Source organism: Eulemur rufifrons, chromosome 14 (genome assembly GCF_041146395.1).
Source record: "Eulemur rufifrons isolate Redbay chromosome 14, OSU_ERuf_1, whole genome shotgun sequence".
In the NCBI taxonomy this organism is placed as follows: Eukaryota; Metazoa; Chordata; class Mammalia; order Primates; family Lemuridae; genus Eulemur; species Eulemur rufifrons.
Genome location: NC_090996.1, coordinates 23,936,027 through 23,954,484, shown reverse-complemented (window position 1 = coordinate 23,954,484; position 18,458 = coordinate 23,936,027). Strand labels below are relative to the sequence as shown.

General features: G+C 48.3%; 1 protein-coding gene across 1 annotated transcript; it reads right to left on the bottom strand.

The window, feature by feature from the left end:
- Window positions 1–358: 358 nt before the first annotated feature.
- On the bottom strand, window positions 359–18,094 carry CLEC19A (C-type lectin domain containing 19A). The gene is made up of 5 exons (XM_069485628.1): window positions 18,007–18,094; window positions 8,780–8,945; window positions 5,538–5,631; window positions 2,967–3,099; window positions 359–438 (listed from the first exon to the last, which is right to left on the bottom strand). The coding sequence occupies exons 1-5, from the start codon at window positions 18,092–18,094 to the stop codon at window positions 359–361; spliced, it is 561 nt and encodes a 186-aa protein (XP_069341729.1).
- Between the last annotated feature and the right edge of the window lie 364 nt (window positions 18,095–18,458).

Sequence of the window (18,458 nt, the reverse complement as noted above, 5' to 3'; positions counted from 1 at the left end):
ACGTGCATCCAAGCAGGGCCCAATCAGCAGCTGCCAAAGTGATAGCTTCAGGGATGGGCATGTGACCGAGTCAGGCCAATGATATTCGACTCTGAATCCTGAACAACCCCTGCATTTTTGTGACTTGGGCCAATGAATCCACCACCACTTTTCACGTGTTAAGCCAGTTTGAGTTGGGTTTCCTGTCTCTTGGCCGAGTAACCACCTGCATAATTAAGACTTACTTGTTTAAAACCTCGGTCTGGGAGATTTACCTCCCATGTGTGTTTTACATTTATTCAGTGGCAAGCCTACACCAGGCACAGCTGCAAGACGATGCTGGAGTTGAGCTCACTCCAGGAGGGCAAGACTGGCTGGATCAATGAATGGTCAGAGATGGGATCTTGCAGACAAAGGGGAACTTCCGGCTGCAGGTGTTATCATTCCATGACCTCAGAGCTATGATGGAAAGAAAGAGAGAATCTGGGTGACGATCCATCCACCACAATAAAAGTATCCCCACCACCCTACTGGAGTAAAAGCCCTCTCCTGTAGATCTCATGTCTACACTGGCAGCCCTTTCTTGCTAATGCAGGACTTGGTGACACAGCCATCTCTGGACAATGAGGGAAGCCTGGAGACAGAACCAACACAAAGAAGAGGGCAGAGCTGGGAGCACCTCAGAGAGAAGGAGCCAGAGCCCTGGTTTTCCATGCCTAGAGCCTGCTGCACTTCGAGACTCCCCGTTATGTGCAATGAAGAATCTCCTTACTGTTTATGCCAGTTTGAGTTTGGTTTTTTGTTTCTTAGTGTTTAAAGGTGCTTGATTATGACAATAAAAATAGCAGCAGCCAACATTTCTTGAGAATTACCTTGTGCCAGGCACATTCTTTGTATTTGTAATTTTGTTCACCAGAGGAAAATCAAGTTGCTGTTACTTACAGGGGGAGAAGATATTAGGCAAGCAAAAACCCACGCTTGTCCTCCATAGAGGAGATGTCCTAAACATCAGTAATCATATGGTAAGGCTAGGAGTGATGCCTGTCTTCAGTGCTTACTGCCAAAGAATAGGTAGGAGAAATGGATCACTTCAAGGTCAGCTGTCCACAAACACCTTCTAGGAGGAAGCCTATGAACTAGGCCTTTGGGATAGGTAGGATTATGGTAGATGAAGATGAGGAAGCCTTTCAGATAACGTGGAAAGACGTGAACAAAGGCAGGGAGGTGAGGATTCTTTGGAGGTTTTCCAAGTTTGCTGGGAAGTTTTGGAAATTAAGTCTGGAACTTTGATTGGGGGCTAGAGCTATCCATAGTCTAGTCTAGTAAGCGCTAACCCTTCGTGCAGATTTCTTCCATATATGATCTCAAAAAAGAGTAATTTTGGCAAGCACCAGGAGTAGGATTATTCTTCCCATGTTACCAATGGGGCAAGTGAGGCCTAGTGCAAGAGATGCCTGCTGAGAGTTCACGCTCTTGTGTCCAGAGACAGAACAGCACAAGGAGCCCAATTTCTGCCCTCCGGCCCAGGACTGGGCTCCTCCCCCCATCCACAGTAAAAATAAAATCTGGGGTTGGAAATCATCAGGACAGCAGCTGTGGCTCAGCCCCAGGCCAGCCTGAGGACCCCTTTGGAGGAAGCTGTGGGAACAACCATATAGGCAGAAAGAAGGTATCTGACTTGCATAGTGGCTAAGAGCAGAGACTCTGGAGTCAGGCTTGGTTTTGATTCTCAGTTTCATGAGTTAACGTGTTACCTCGGGCAGATTATATAACTCCTCTAAGCCTTAGTTTCCTCATCTGTAAACAAGGTAAAGAACAATACCTATCTTATAGCATGGTTCACGAGGTCTGAGTGAGGTATTGTATACTAAGAACTTAGCACTCTCTTCCCGTCCAGTCTGATCTCCTCTTGCTCATCCGGTCTCGTCTCGTCTCCTCTTCCTGTCTGGTCTCCTCCTCTTCCTTGTCTGGTCTGGTCTAGTCTCATCTCCTCTTCCTCATCTGGTTTGGTCTGGTCTGGTCTCGTCTCCTCTTCCTCATCTGGTCTCATCTCCTCTTCCAGTCTGGTCTCCTCTTCCTCATCTGGTCTGGTCTCATCCCCTCTTCCTTGTCCAGTCTCATCTCCTCTTCCGGTCTCCAAAATGGGAATATTAATAGTTTTTATTTCTTAAGATTGGTGTGGGGAGTGACGATGTTGTTAATGATGATCACGGTGATTGCTAATACTGAACACCAAGCATGGCAGCCACTTTATGTACATTATCTCCTGCTTTATTTACATCAACCCTGTGAGTTAAGTATCATTGGCCTAATTTCGAAGATGAAGAATCTGAGGGACCAAGAGGGTCCCTCGGGCTACACAAGTAATACAGGTGGAGCTGAGGGTCAGACAAGGGCAGTCAACTCCAGAGTCCATGCTCTTGCCACAGTCCTACCTCAGCGGCACCTCCTTTGATCCTCGTAACAGTCCTGTAGGTAGGAACGACCATTAAGCCTATTTTATGGAATAGGAAGTGGAGTCTCAGAAAGGATAAGTAATTTCCTGCAAAAACACAAAGCTAGAAAGCAACAGGGCCAGAATTTGAACCCAGGTCTATACTCTTTTTGTCGCTTACACCTTCATGCTATCCCAGGTGTGGACTTGTTCTAGTATTCAGGCGCAGGAGCCTGGGGCGGGGACGTGCACCTTGGCGCGTTGGTAAGCTGACACAGAAGCACTGCCCTCTCACTACACTCTGTACAAGTCTTTTTTTTTTTTTTTTAATGCTTCTATCTCTAATGTCTTTTCATCCAAATTAGAGTCTGCGTGTCAACAATACACCATTAAATATTGTTTAAAACATATCCACTGTGGAGAATGGCCATGCCGCTAACACCCCAAAGACCCCTGGTCACTCTCCAAGGTGCTGAACATCTTGACAGTCTCCCTGCCATCCCAAGCGTCACCCCAGCACCTCTGCAAGAGCCCTGGTCTCAGGGATACCCACCGCTGGTAGGCCGGTACCATATCTGCACACAGTCTTCCTCTTCCGGGTCTGCATGGATGCCGTCATCTGGCTGGCTCCCGTCCCAGTAGCTGTAGTCATAGGAAGAGCCATCGGTCCATTCAAACTGCCCTTCCTAGGGGGAGGGGTCCACCCAGAGACAAGGAAGCAAGCCGAGGAGAGGAAGATTAAGCATTTGAGTCAGCTCCAGTTCAGGGATAACATGCTTAGCACCTCCATACCTAACACCTCTGTGCAGAGGTCCTCACCGATACTTCTGCTACTAATCAGATATTACTGCCATTACTATTACTATTACTAGCTGCCATTTGTTAAGGGCTTATTATGTACCATGCAAGGCACTTTACTCATTTTATCCTCACCATCCTGCAAAGCAGCCATCATTGTCCCCATTTTACAGATGAGAAAACTGAGACTCAGATTGGTTTATGCAAATTCATACAGCTAATAAAGCATTAGCGCTGGGATTCAAACCCAGGTCTTCCTGACTCTAGTACCCAGATCCTAACTTTGCCAGTGAATGGGAGTCACTCGTCATGTCTTTCTTTTTTGTATACATAGTCTGTGTTTTTCTTGCCACACATGGAACTACTCTGACCAATGACAAGAAAAGTCCTGTTGGGAATTTGACTGGTGTTGCAATACATGTGCAAATTAACTATGGAAAGAACTACATCTTTGCAACACCCAGGAAGAACAGCCATTTCTCTGTTTATTTAAGTTTTTGGAAAAGTATCCCCCAAAGCCCTGATGATTATGGAGCCCATGTCATATAATGGGAATGGACTGCTACTTCTGACAGAGAGAGAGACAAGAGCTTGAGATCCCATCTCGAGTTACTTAACCTCTCTGAGCCTCAGTTTCCACACCTATACAATGGAGTCAATGTCTTCTTCAGAAAGTTGTTGTGAAGGTTGAACAAATTAAACCATGTGGAAGACTTAGCACAGTGCCTGGCACATGGTGCCTAGCCACGAAGAGAGAGAGGAAAAGCCCTTTTCCTGTATTGTTTGTTGCTGTTGTTACTATTATTATTATTATTATACAAGTTCCTTAAACTCTGATTTAATGTAGTTATAATCCAAGTTTGAACTTGCTATTATAAATGGAAATGTTAGCATTTTTTTTTAAAAAAATTACAACTTCTATATGGTTTCTTACCAGATGAATTCTATTGATTTAAAAAATCTCCATGTTGAGTCTGACCACGCTGTTACTTCTGCTCCATTAGCAGAAACTTTAGCAACTTCCACTGCTCTCAATGAGTTCTCAGAGTGTGCCAAGCACCATGCTAAGCCCTTTGCATACATTGGCTCACCTATATTTTTACAACGAAGTGCTATGATTATCATCCCCATTTTACAGATGGAGAAACTGAGGCTCAGACAGGTTTTCAAAAATTGCCCAAAGTTGCCCACCAGCAAGTAAGAGGCAGAACAGGAGCTGGAACTGGACTCTGTTCTCTGTGGTGCTCTGAGGCAGGGCAAGAATCATACGTGCAGAACAGAGACTCAGGTTGAGGCTTGCCTGGGGAAAACTTGGGCATGAAATCTCCAGGTGGAGTTTGGGTATTGCCAGCTATGAGATCTGGCCACACCAGCCTCTCCAGCCTTATCCTCCGTTATTCTGCTCACCCCTTCCCCAATCTGCATCCCAGCCACACTGGTCTTCTGCTTCCTTGAATGCCCATGATGTCCCCTACCTAGGACCTTGGCCCTCGCTGATCCCTCTACCTGCAACGCTCTACCTTTGGTTGGCTCCTGTTTATCTGTTAGGTACTAGCTTAAATGTCCCTTACTCAGAGAGGCTGTGGCAGCCACGGAGGCGCACAGCTCAGATCACCTGCAGGAGGGCCAGCAGCAGGGAGCGGAGCTGATGGGCAGCCCTGGCCCTCCTGCCACCTGGGGCTCCCCACCTTGTTTGTGCCGAGGACCTGCTTCTTCTGCCCCTCTGGAGCTACTGCTGCATTCACAGGGAGCCCACACGTCCTCCGGGCTGTTCCCAGACAGCGACTCAGCACGTCACGGGTGCTAGTCCTGGCCCGTTGCTGCCCAGCGCCGGGTTCCTGTTCTGGGCATTGTTTGCGTGGGATTCCCCACTGGCCTAGCCAAGACTTTCTCAGGACTGAGCCGTGATCTGAGGCTCTTCCTACCCAGTCCGTCCTCCCTACTCTCCTTCCACAGGTCTCAGACCCACGTCATCGTCTGAAGACCTTCTCTGCCTATTTATGCCCCTTCCTCTTTTTCCTTTCCCAGATATTGCCCTCAAACATCTCTCGCACATCTAATTGTGTTTTGGTGCTTGTTTTTTAGAAAACTGAAGTCAAAACAGAGGCCTTTTCTGAACATACTGTATGTTCCCCTCATTTAGTGGGACATCATTAAATGTCTTTCACAAATGTGTCACAGTCTAACTGTGGCATCTTGGTGTCCAATTTCTCTCTGCGAGCTGTGTGCATAGCAGTGGCCTGGCGCATAAGTGAAAGGATTGCTAAATCAACATGGAATCCTGGCTGGAGCTTCCAAGGGAGCCTGATGGTCACTGCTTCCTCACCTGTCTGTGATCATGAAGGCCTGTCCAGATGTCAGCGGGGATGCCAGGAACACAGCTGTTCACGAGGTCATACACAAAGACATTTTCTTCCCAGCTGCAAATATAAGAAACATATCTCTCCTTGCCTCTTTTCATAGGATACAGTTGAAAACTGAAAGCAATCCTTGTTAACCTTCTTGGACCAAAGTGAATAGAGGATACAATGCAATCGTGCTTTCATTTTTGATTAGGTCACCCATATATTGCCGTCTGCACATGGGCATCTCTGGATTTGACCTGTGCCAGCTCAAAGAAGGACTCAGCACTACTGTTCATCCCTAAAAATATGACTGCCTGTATCCCAAAGTGCCTGTCTCCTCAGTGGCTGGCTGGTTGGTCTAGTTCTCCATTTTCAAGATCTGGTGTCCCCAAATAAGCTGCAAGGACACACGGACCGACATCACATCTCATTTCTATTTGGCATCTTCTCCCCTGCACCATGACCAGGCTCTATTCAATGCTGGTGCTCAGAGAGCCTGTGTTCTGTCCCAAAGGAGAGTGTAAGATTTCCAAGGACAGAGCATTCTTCAGTCCAGTGGTTTTTAACCTTGGTCCTACCCAGCTGGGTAAGCAATGGCACCCACAAATGCCTCTCTCCTGCGCTGTTCCGGCTCTCCTTTGTCAACTGCTGAACATGCATTTTGAGCAGTCACCCGGTAGGACAGCAGCCTAGTCATTTTAGCATTATCACCATCTTTGTTCAACAGCACCTGTTGGGATAAACTACTTGAATATCTTATTGCATTTCCCCCATATCTGATCAAAATAACTGGAAAATGGAAAGGCCCAGGGTACTGTTGCAAGTAATAAGAAGCTGAGATGAAACGAACTTAATTCAATTCAACCGTCACTCGAAACAGAAATGGAAATTATTAGGTAAACTGAAAGTATGAAAATCTTAAAGTTTAATCAGATGTTCTGTGCCCATAAGCTGATTGCGTGTTTAATTATGAGGAAAGAAACGAAATGAAAAGGCAAGAAGAAAGTGCTATATTGAATTGGATTGTGTTTCAAAGATGAGATGAAACCAGGAATTTATGAGAACTGAACTCCATTTATAACAGGTGAATGTGTTGTTCAAATTCAACTTTTCTATGTGTGTTCAGGGAAGTATTATGTGCCAAAGTGCGGAACGACCTGTATCAGAGAGGAAAGGGAGAAGATGTTGGTAGGAGAGAAAGAGCAGCGCCAGGAGTTGAGAAGCAAGGACGAAGGTAGACTCATGGCAGAAAAGAACAGGAGCTGGGTCAGGGATTGTTGAAAAACCCCTGAATTTGTCCTTCTGATGCACAGTTCAGCAAGGTCTAGGTTGCAAGCACAAAGAGGCAGGCTGAGCGGTCCTCTGCCTGGGCTGGCTAAAGCAAAATCTCGATTTGGAATCACTTTTTTTTGTTTGTTTGTTTTGTAGACAGAGTCTCACTTTGTTGCCCAGGCTAGAGTGCCATGGCATCAGCCTAGCTCACAGCAACTTCAAACTCCTGGGCTCAAGCAATCCTTCTGCCTCAGTCTCCCGAGTAGCTGGGATTACAGGCATGCACCACCATGCCCAGCTAATTTTTTTCTCTATATATTTTTAGCTGTCCAAATCATTTCTATTTTTTTTTTTTTTTTTTAGTAGAGATGGGGCCTTGCTCTTGCTCAGGCTGGTCTCGAACTCCTGACCTCGAGCGATCCACCCACCTCGGCCTCCCAGAGTGCTAGGATTACAGGCGTGAGCCACCGCGTCCGGCCACGTGTGTATGACTTAAATTCTGTTTTAAATACCTGCAGCGGTTCCTGTTTTCCTGGTTAAACTCTGAGTGTCTCAGTACGTTCCTCAGCCTCCCTGAGAATACAGGAGGTGTTCAGCGTATCTGTTGGAAGAACAGGTGAGTGGACGCAAGACTCATTTGGAGACTAAGATAAAGGTCCCTTTCTCTATTCTTAAGAAAACGCAGTGATTCTACTCATAAAGAGCTGACCCTCTTTCTAACTTAGTGTCTGAGATTCTTGAGGAACAGAGACAAGATTGTGGTTTGGACCGTATCACACCTGGCCCGAGGAACTCACAAATCAGCAGGGAAGTCAGACGTGAAAACAAGGAGTTAAACTGTGAGGAAGGAAATGCTCTCGGAGAGGTGGGTGCTGAGTGTGATTAGGCTGCCAGGCAGTCAGAGGGGACTTCAGTGAAGAGACGTTGTCAGAGCTGTCTTGAAGTCTGAGGAGGTATTTACTGGGAGGAGGAGACGGATGGGAATGTGCAGCATGGGGAACAGAATGTGCAAAGGTATGGAGGAGGAAGGGCTGGCTCAGCCTGGAGAACTTGGAGGTGGTCAGTGTGGCTGGGGCTTAGGAGACACAGAGGAGTGTGGAAGGAAGCCCTGGAGGGTGGTCTATGGAATCTGCTGACGCAGGTTCAAAACCCCGTTCCGTCACTTAATAGCTGTATAACTTTGAGCAAGTTACTTACCTTTTCGGAGCCTCACATTCCTTATCTGTAAAACGAGGATATCTACGGCATAATGGTTTGAGGGAGATTTAACATAGTGGTGCACATGAAACAGTTAGCAAATAAATGTTAGTTATGATTCTTTAAATCCCTTACATTATGTTCTTTATGTGGAAAGTATGTCAGTTGTATCACAGGGTCAAACCCCACCCCCATCCCCCGCCGGGATACAGAGCAGAGCCCAGCACAGCGTTGGTGCTTTGAGAGATGGATCTTCCAGAATACCATTTGCTACCCCTGCTAAATGCTTTGCCTTCTACCAGCAAGGAAAATTCCAATGGGAAATTGGGTTGGATAAAAAGTAGCTTCAGGCATGGTGCGGTGGCTTGTGCCTATAATCCTACCACTTTGAGAGGCTGAGGTGGGAGGATCACTTGAGGTCAGGAGTTCAAGACCAGCCTGGGCAACATAATGAGACCCCCATCTCTACAAAAAATAGAAAAATGAGTTGGGCCTTGTGGGGTGCATGTGTAGTCCCAGCTATTCGGGAGGCTGAGGCAGGAGGATCGCTTGAGTCCAGGAGTTAGAGGCTGCAGTGAGCTATAACCACTCCACTGCACTCTAATCTGGGCAACAGAGTGAGACCTTGTCTCAAAAAAAAAAAAAAAAAATAGCTTTAATTACCAAAGAGAAATGCCAGTTGGAAACACCATTCTCCACCCCCTTTCCCAAAGGGGTGCTTAGTTGGACTATGGAGGACCAGGATCCCACTCACCTATGGATGGAGGCTAACTTGGCGGACTTCCTGCCCACGGAGAACTCAGAACAGTAGAGGTCAGCCTCGGCCCAGGTCTTGTTGAGAGGGAAGAATCTATAGCAGTGGCCTTTGAACTCCATCCAGAACAGGGGGCACAGGGAGGCCTGGGGCAGCTCTGGCAGGGCTGGGGGCAGAGAGGAAACAGACTGGGAGGAAGGCTGGCGGTGCTGGCATTGCTTCCACAGCTTAGCACATATTTTCAAGACTGTGTCCAAGTAAAGAATATGTCCAAGTAAAACACATCCCCTTATGATTAATGCAATTTCGTGCTTGAGGTCCAAAAAACACATACATACCTAAATTTTACAAAATAATAAAAGTAACATATGCTCATCATAGAACACTTGGAAGATGTTAATACTTTGGTACATTTTTCCTTATGTTTGCAGTTCCTTTGTTTGCAGTGACTTTTAAAAATGAAACTGTGATTATATCGTACTCTGTATACCAGTCAGAACTCTGATTTCTAAAGATTAAAGACCGTGAACATTGTGCCCATGTCTTTGTACATTTTTGTAAGCATTGTTTTAAATAGCTCTTGAATCCTCTACTGAGTGGCCCTCTTAGAGTTTATTTAATCATTCTCTTATTTTTGGATAATTAGATTGCTACCTTATTTTTTTTAAAAACTATTACAAATAATTCTGAGATGAACAGCTTTGTGCGTAGAGCTTTTTCGGCATTTCTGATGGTTTTCTAAGGAGAGGTTTTTAAGGCTTTGTTACAATTTGCTAAATTGCCTCCTGAAGGCAATTTACGTGCCCACGGTAATGTCTGAGAGCGCTCAGTCTCACTGCGCCCTTGCTGGTGCTGCGTGTTATCAATTTCGCAGTGATCTTTGCAAATGCTATAAGCAAAAAATGGTATCTTGTTTTGATTTGCAATTCTGGGCTATCTGCCGAGGGTGCACATTTTTTTTCATGTGTTTACTGACAAGCTATAGCCAAGGCTATTTGTGTCTTCTGCCCATTGAACTCCTGGGGTTTAGGATTTTTTTCTTAATTCTGAAAAGGAATAAATTTAAAAAAAAAAAAACCACCCATGGTTGAGATAATAAAGCTCTCTCAAGTCTCGGCCCCTCTGAAGGCTTCTGAGGAGATGCTTTATTTGGAAATCACGACTCGGGATGACTGGCAGGGGGAGGCAGGCTGAGAGCCTGGCTCGTGTTAGGCTGGGTGGCTCACCTGTGGGGCAGGCAGGGGGCCGTGGGGAAATCTGTTAGACTGGGGCTGGGAAGCCTGGATCCTGGTCCTGGCTTTGTACCTGTCCTGCCGTGGGACTCTGGCACATTCTGTCCCTTCTTGACCATCAAACTAGCTGATCTCTGGGGTCCCTTTTGCAGCTGCCCACCCAAGGGTAGGTGAAAGCCCTCCTCCTGTGGAATCTCCGCCTTCCAGCCCCCATAGTGGTTGGCTGAGCTCGTGGAATAATAAAGTAGGGAACAACATTCACTGAGCATTTATGATGTGCCAGGCACGCAGAGGGAAACTGAGGCTTGGACAGGTTAAGCGACTTGCCCAGGGTCATCCTACAAGTAAGTGGCAGAGTAGGGATTTGAACTCAGGCCTCCTTAACTCCAAAGCCCGTGTGATGCGTCATCCTAGGAAATCATAGGGCTGAGAATGGTTAATGGTCCTTATTGCACCTACTGCACATGGTTGCTGGGCCAATTAATTAATTGGGCCAAACAAATTCACTAAGTACTTGGTACAGATGGATTGTGTAATAATAGTATGATTATTAGTGATCAGCTCAGGGGTTTATAACCCAGTTTGATAGGCTTCAGGGATATCCTGAAGGGTTCAGTGAATCCCCTGAAATAAAAATGCAAAGTCAAAAGTGTGTGTTTGTGTGTGTATGCGCCTCTGTGCATTTTTCTGGGGAAACAACGGGACAGTTGCTCTAATCAAGAGAGCTACGCCAAGCAGGCTGGCTCCAGGCCATGCTTCCCAGGGCTGGGCAGAGCCACTGGGTTCTCCCATTTGACCAGGACCAGCCTCTCCCCCACCCCCAGCGGTGGTGCTGAAGGGTCCCAGTCAATCCCACGGTCCTGGCCAACCTGCCTTCAGCGCACGCCAGCACCCCAACTGGAGCCGGCTGGTTCCCAGTTTGCTCTCCTAACCCTCTTCTACATGGCAAAGGGAAAAAGCTCTGCTTGGGGAGGTGGGTGGGAGTGGTATCCTCGGCCTGCCCCCGCTTCTCTCTGGGTCTCAGGCTCCTCCTTTCCTGATGGGGAGCATGGGTTTAGGAGGCATCACCTCGATGCCCGACAGTGGCATTGGCCGAGAGGGTTGAAGGCCCCCTTGTCAGGCTGGGTGTTGGGCTCTTTGTGGGGAGCTTCTGCCACTGTCTACCGCACAGAGAGCCTCCACCGAGTCCCTCCCTGGCATCTACTTTTGCAGCAGCTTCTCCCTCAGCTTGGATGACAAGCGGCAAATCAGTCTCATCTTCTTTCCACTTGTAACCAAGGACACTCGTCGGTGAGAACTTGGCTAAGTTTGTCCAAGAATGGCTGCAATGACTCACCAGGAGTACAGTTTATGCTGGTGCTAAACCACTTCCCCCGCTTCTACTCATCCCCGAAGTACTTGGCATCCTAAGTACTCATCTTGGAGATGGAAGTAGGGTGACCACCCCATCCCAGTGTGCCCGGGACTAGCCCAGTTTTAAAACCGAAAATCCCACATTCCAGGTACCCCTCCAGTTCCCAGAAAACTGGAATGGTTAGTCACCCTTGAGCAGTGAAGGTGAACTTTGCCTGCCCACCCCCAGGGGACATTGGACAACGCCTGGAGACATTTTCAGTGGTCACAGCTGGAAGTGGGGGTGCTACTGGCATCTCGTGGGTAGAGGCCAGGGACACTGCTAGACATCTGACAACGCTCATCTCCCCACAACAAACAGTGGCCCGATCCAAAATGTCAGTGGCACCAAGGCTGACAAACCTGGCCCGAGAGGGAAGGCGGGACTCCAGCAATGAAAAAGAATCCCGCAGCGCAGCAACGCAAAGCATCACAGCAAACACCCGCACGTCTTAGCCTCTCTGCATTTTCTTTAACAAAAATTAAGCCACAGCCCACACAACCAATTAGAAGTAGAGTTTGGGTTATTTCTCTAATTTTAGAGTCAAAATGTATTACTAGTAAAAACCCAGGACTTAAAAGCACTGGAGACTCTGCTTTAACATTGTGTTTAAATTTAGCAGCGCGGACCTCATCAAAGAACGTTGTAGAAGGGAAGTCTGGCACTTTCCTCCCTGAGTTTAGGATGAAGCGTACGTCTTTGTCATCTCTCTCTGACAGGAGGATTTTCCCCTGGCCTTCCTTACACTGAAGGTGGAACTCTTCCACAGTCTCGGCTCTGAGAAGGGGCTTCAGTCTCAATTCCCCACTTCAAATGGCTCTGGCTTCACCTCCTCCCCCCACGTGGGTGTTAAAACCCAAGTCCCTGCACTACCGAGGCTGAGGTCCCACACAGAGCTCTAGAGTGACGTGCCCAGTGCTTTGGTCTTCACCTTTCTGACCCCTGGGCACCGTCCCTTATTTTCTTGGAAGTCCAGTTTGACAGGATGTTTGTAAGACTTCATGTGGCTTTTCTGCAGGGCTATCGTGGGAAGGGTTGGTTTTCACTAATTCACTATATTCTCTGATCTGGAAGTTTCCACCCTTTTTGTCCTCTACCTCTTTTTCTTTTCCTTCACTTTTTTTTTTTTTTTTTTTTTTTGAGACAGAGTCTCACTCTGGTGCCCAGGCTAGAGTGAGTGCCGTGGCGTCAGCCTAGCTCACAGCAACCTCAAACTCCTGGGCTCAAGCCATCCTCCTGCCTCAGCCTCCCGAGTAGCTGGGACTACAGGCATGTGCCACCATGCCCAGCTAATTTTTTCTATATATATTTTAGCTGTCCACATAATTTCTTTCTATTTTTAGTAGAGACAGGGTTTCGCTCTTGCTCAGGCTGGTCTCGAACTCCTGAGCTCAAACAATCTGCCCGCCTCGGCCTCCCAGAGTGCTAGGATTACAGGTGTGAGCCGCCGCGCCCGGCCTCTTTTCCTTCACTTTTTAAAAAAAATATATAAACTTTATTTTGGAATAAATTTAGATTTACAGAAAAGTTGCAGAGATAGCGTGGAGGGCTCCTGGTCACCTCCACCCAGTATCCCCTGATGTTAACATCTTACTGAGCAGAGGTACAATATCATTAACTAAACCCCAGGCTTTATTCAGTGTTTTCTTGTTCCCAGATCCAACTTAGGATGCCCATTATGTTTACCTACATGGTTCACTTGACGTCAAATACCGTAGCTATGATTGGATGGGAATATTAGGCGAAGTTGGTGAGAATTGGCTGGAATTGGTCAGAATTCTCTGGCATTGTTGGAAAATTTGCTAAAAATCACCTTTACCTTCTCTCGTTTTTCCTTCCTCACATCCAATCAGTTCTCGAGTCTTGTCTATTCCATCTCCTAAACACCTCTCTTATTTGTTCCTTTCTTTCTTTACCTTCCAGATCCTCCCTGCCCTGCCGTCTCTCACCACGACCTTCTCCACTGCCTCTTCACTGCTCTCCTGCCCTGTCCCACCTCCCAGATCCAGAGGTGTCCTTTCTTTTTGACCTTCTCTCCCTGAAGCCCTCCGGGTGCTCCCATTGCCCTTGGGAGCCGCTTGCCTTTGGCTTATTGGCCATTCCTCACCCCTCCTCGTTCCAGACGTGCTCAAATTCTTGCCATTTCTCACACACGTATCCAGACCTGTGCAGATACATCCCTCGACCTGACTCTGCCTGATTCCTGGTTCTCCTTTGAGTCTCAGCTGCATGGTGACTTTTCAGGGAAGATGAGGTAGGAGCCTCTGGTAAATGCTCCTAGAGTCCCCTGCACCCCAACTTTCAAAAGTCCCTGTGAATTCCTGTGTGGCCTTCCCCGCCCCATTCCCTGTCAGCATCTGTCATGATCATTCCTCTTCCCGAATGCCTTGGCACATAGTAGGTGCACAACGACTCGTTTTGAATGAATAAATACATGTAAGGAACCAAACATCAGTTCTTTGGGGCAGCCTTTTGGGAAAACGATGAGAAGACTGTGTGCGCGTCCTGTGTGTCCTGATGCCATGGAAACCGGGAGTCCAGATGCCAGGATGGCATTCCTGGAGGTTTCTTCTACCCAAGCCCTGAAGGCACGTTGCCCGATCCTGGTTGCCCAGATTGTTCAGCGCCATTGCTGTGAAGGGCAACCTCAGCATCCTCCGGGAGCTCATCAGCAGTGCAGACTCCCGGGCCCCACCCCAGACCCACTGACTCCGAATCTGCATTTTAACAAGATCCCCTGGGTGATTCACGGGCGTACGGAAATCCGGGGAGCACTGGTCTACAGGGTGCCATACTGAGAGACGGAGCCTGCAGAATTACTCATTCACTCATCCTCTCACTGAATAGGGCACAGCAATAATAATAATAATAAGTGAAGGGGGCTTGGGGGGGAAGAGGAGGGAAGGGTCCTTGGTCCTGAGGTTTGGTGCATAGTTCCAAGGGAAGCCCCCCACCCCAGCGTGGAAAACAAGCTCCCTGAGCTGTCTGCACCCCTCCTCCCCACTTCTGGTCCCTTTGATTTTTTTACACTGAGTAGTTGTTATGGATTCCTGGGGTGAAACACACCAGAAAATGGGGCTGTGACGGGTCACTGCTCAATTACTACTCCCTTTTAATTGGGAGGACCGGAGGCAGAAGGGAGTGATGGCTTGCTGCGCCGGGATGGTCATTAACTCCAACCTGCCTGGTATCCCCCTCCTCCTCTACTGCTGCGGTTTTAGAAACTGGGAACTGAAGGCCCCTCATCAACCTGACCCCAAACCAGCCTTTGCTAATCTGTCTCTTGTGAAGGGATTTCTATAGCTTTGCAGCTTGACAGTCAGGTAACCATGGCAACACAACCACCAGAGCCAACTCTTACTCAACACTCGCCGTGTGCCAGGCATTGTGTTAAGTGCTTTATACATATTGATTCATTCAATCTTCACACATCCTACGAGGTAGTTACCATTATCATCTCCACTTTGCAGATGAAGAAACCAAAGCACAGAGAGGTTGACTAACTTGCCCAACATCACACAGCTCCTAAAGGGCAGAGGTAGGATTTGAAGCCAGGCTGTCTGGCTCCAGACCTAGAGATTCCTACTGCATTTAAGTCCATTTGCTTTTGCTCTAAACTTGATGGTCCGGTCCTTCATCCACGTCTTTATTCATTGAACAAGTACTGTTTGTGCACCCACTTGGTCTCGGGCAGTTGGCTACAAGATGAAGATGCTGCGGCAAACTATACAGATGTGCTTCTCACCTCATGGGTCTTACAGTCTATGAAGGCCAAAATTAAGAAAAATAAGCACAGAAATAAAGATGTCATTCACATGTAATTTGTGCATGTGTGTCATGCTGGCAAAAACTTGAGGATGCAGCCCCCAAATTATTTTGGAAACTGTTATTCCCTTTTCTCTCCCTAGTTGAATTGGTGGCTGCCCCGTCCCTGTCTTCAAGGAGCCCACAGGTGATTACAACAGGCCACCACCAAGTCCCCTTCCTAAATGGAGGAAATACAGGGTGTTGCCATGGGAGCACCTGAAAATGGCACATAACCAAGGCTTGGAGATCTGGGCTGGGGGGCTTCCTGGAGGAGGTGATGTCTCAGCGGAGACCTGAAGGATGAATAAGAGTCACAGAAAGAGCATTCCAGGTGGAGGGCACAGCACGTGCAACAGTCTGGAGGTGGGAGGGAGAAGGCAGCATTTGGCGAATTGGAACCGTTTAGCGTGGCTGGGAATTTGCGAAGAATCAAGAGATGCAGCTGCAGGTGGGAGAAGGGAAGTAGTGGGGGGAGGCCGCACAAGGGGCTTGTTGCTCCGGAAACCAGGAGGCCAAACTACATGGTCTTTTTATTATACTTCAATTAGCAGCACCAGAGGCCCCCAAGGTCTCCCAGCCGGGGTGGGAGTCAAAGGCTTTGGGAGTTCTGAGCTTGCCAGGGAAAGAAAACACACCAGTGGAATTCAGGGCTCTTCCCCCCACCCCCCATCTCTCTTTTTAAGAGAATAAATTGTCACCTTCCTACTCAATCTGGCTGTTCGCTCCCCTGGCCCCCGTCCAGCCGCCCACGGATGCGCTACCCTGCTGCCTCCAGCCCAGATCAGCCTTGGGACCCAGCCAGGCGGGGAGGTGGGGAGGCACTGGGGGCCACATTTGTCTGCCCAGTCCCCATACTGGGCCATGGGTGCTCCCAGGGGGCCAGAAGGAAGTGTCTCACGGACTCCAGGCAGGTGGCTGCTGGGAGCCGCACTTGCCAGAATGGCCTCCTTCATGGTGAGCCCTGGCTCTGGTAGCAGAACTGGCAATGTCGGGTCTCTCCTGCCTGAGCTTTGCTGTCCCTTCTCTGGGCTGCTCTTGAGGCCACATGATACAGAGGACGAAGCACCGGACACTTTCTTACGTTGCAGTGACCATTGATTGGGTGCTTAGTAAGTGACTCCTGAGACCAGTCTAGGAGGTTTCAGTACCATCCCCATTTTACAGATGAGGAAACTGAGGCGCAGAGAGCTTAAGTCACTTGCTCCCCTGGCTACCACGTGGCAGAGCCAGGATTGAGACTCATGTCTGATGGACTTGGAAACTCCTAAACAGTCTAGCACTTCTAGAAAACATCTTTTTTTCTGATCTTAGTTTTCTCATTCGTAAAATATATATAAATTAAATACCAAATTTAACAATGAATTAAGCAAATAAGTCAGCATTTTCTGAGTGCCTATTTGGCTTAAGGTGCGTGCCCTCAGATTGCTCACAGTCTAGAAGGAGGAACACAACATGGCAAAGAGTCACTGTGTACTAAGTGTTCTAGAAGTATGCACAGGGTGCTGTGACCATCGAGCAGTGGGAATGGGCCCAAGTGTCCAAGGGACACTCTAGGATCAGGGCTACTCTAGCAGGTAGGGACACAGTTGCCTAGGCCTCTGTGCTCCAGCTTCAGAGCTTGGACTCTAGAGTCAGATGGCTCTAGCGGGAAACTCAGCACTTTGTGCCTCAGTTTTCTCATCTGTACAATGGGCGTGATCATAGTGCTTACTAAGCCAGTGCCTGGCTCACAGGATGGCATTCCGTAAACACTGGACATTATGGCAGCAGGAACAGCCTGGGGCCTGGGACATTCCCAGAACCAGGAGTGCAATGGCAGGTTCTCAGAGGGGAGAGGAAGAGGCTACAAAGCTTGACTCATTCCCCATCTGCACCCCTGAGGCCCTGCAGAAGCACGTCCTGAGCTTCAAAACACTTTGCTATGCTTTCCGTTGTTACAGCCAGTTCTTGGACTCAGGAGCCCAGGACAGGAAACTTTGATAGTCGAAGAAGAATAAAATGAAATATTTATGTAGCTCTTACTAGGTGCCAAGCACTATTCTGAGCACCTTACGCTCATTAATCCAGTTAAGCAACAGGTTCAAAGAAAAGGTTTTGGGGAAAGGATCTAGTTTAACTAAATCTTCCCAACTCTCAGAGGTTGTCTAAAGGTTTGTTTTTTTTTTTTTTTTTCCATCCCCCCAAAGCAAACCTAGGGGGTGTGGTTGAGTTGCACTATTTGCATGTATATTTGCATATTCAGGAGGTGAGTAATGAAAGTCCCAGAGTAAAGCCTAGTGCCTGTAATCCCAGCACTCTGGGAGGCTGAGGCCGGAGGATGGCTTGAACTCAGGAGTTCGAGACCAGCCTGAGCAAAAGCAAGAGCCCATCTCTACTAAAAATAGAAAAAGTAGCCTGGCATTGTCATGCACACCTGTAGTCCCAGCTACATGGGAGGCTGAGGCAGGGGGATTGCTTGAGCCCAGGAGAGTTTGAGGTTGCAGTGAGCTGTCATGACACCATGGCACTCTAGCCTGGGCAACAGAGTGAGACTCTGTCTCAAAAAAAAAAAAAAAAGAAAAGAAACTTGTCCCATTTCGCACAGTTTGTAAACTGCAAAACTGGGATTTAAACTCAGGACTTTCAGGTCAGGGCCTGGGAGAGTGCCCATGACAAAGCAGATTGGGGGGAAGCTAGCAGGAGGCTCAGGTCCAGCCCCTAACCCCCCAAAACTGAGGCAGCCAGCCCTCACTGACAGAACAAGTCCCTGGGTGTGTCCCCTCTCCACCGGCTCCCAGCCTGGCCCCTGCACTCACCTGGGCTGATGCTGATGTCTGTTTGTGGAAAGGCCCGGACAGACAGGAGGGTTAGGGAGGCTGCAGCCCACAGCCCCCACCTTGGCATCCTGAGTCCCCAGAGAGCAACCTTCCTGCCCGAGCGGAGGAGAGAGGCTCTTTGGCGGGAGCTTGGGCCCAGGATTGCTCTCTGAGGTTCAGGCGGGGCCTGCCAGGAGCTGGGCCAGGCTGGGGGGACACTAGTCCCCTCCTGCTCCCTCCCTTTTCTCCTCCCTCCTCTTCACGCTGCTGGAGAGAGCTCAGAGTGACAGCTGAAAGCAAAGGAGCACTAGGCCAGCCCCCCTCGGAGACCAAGAAAATTTTAGTTCCCAGCCCTGCGTCTGAGCCACAGTGTGACTTTGGGCACGTGCATCTCTGAGACTCAGTTTCCTCCTCTCTAAGATGGGATAATAGCAAAGTTTACATTATTTGTA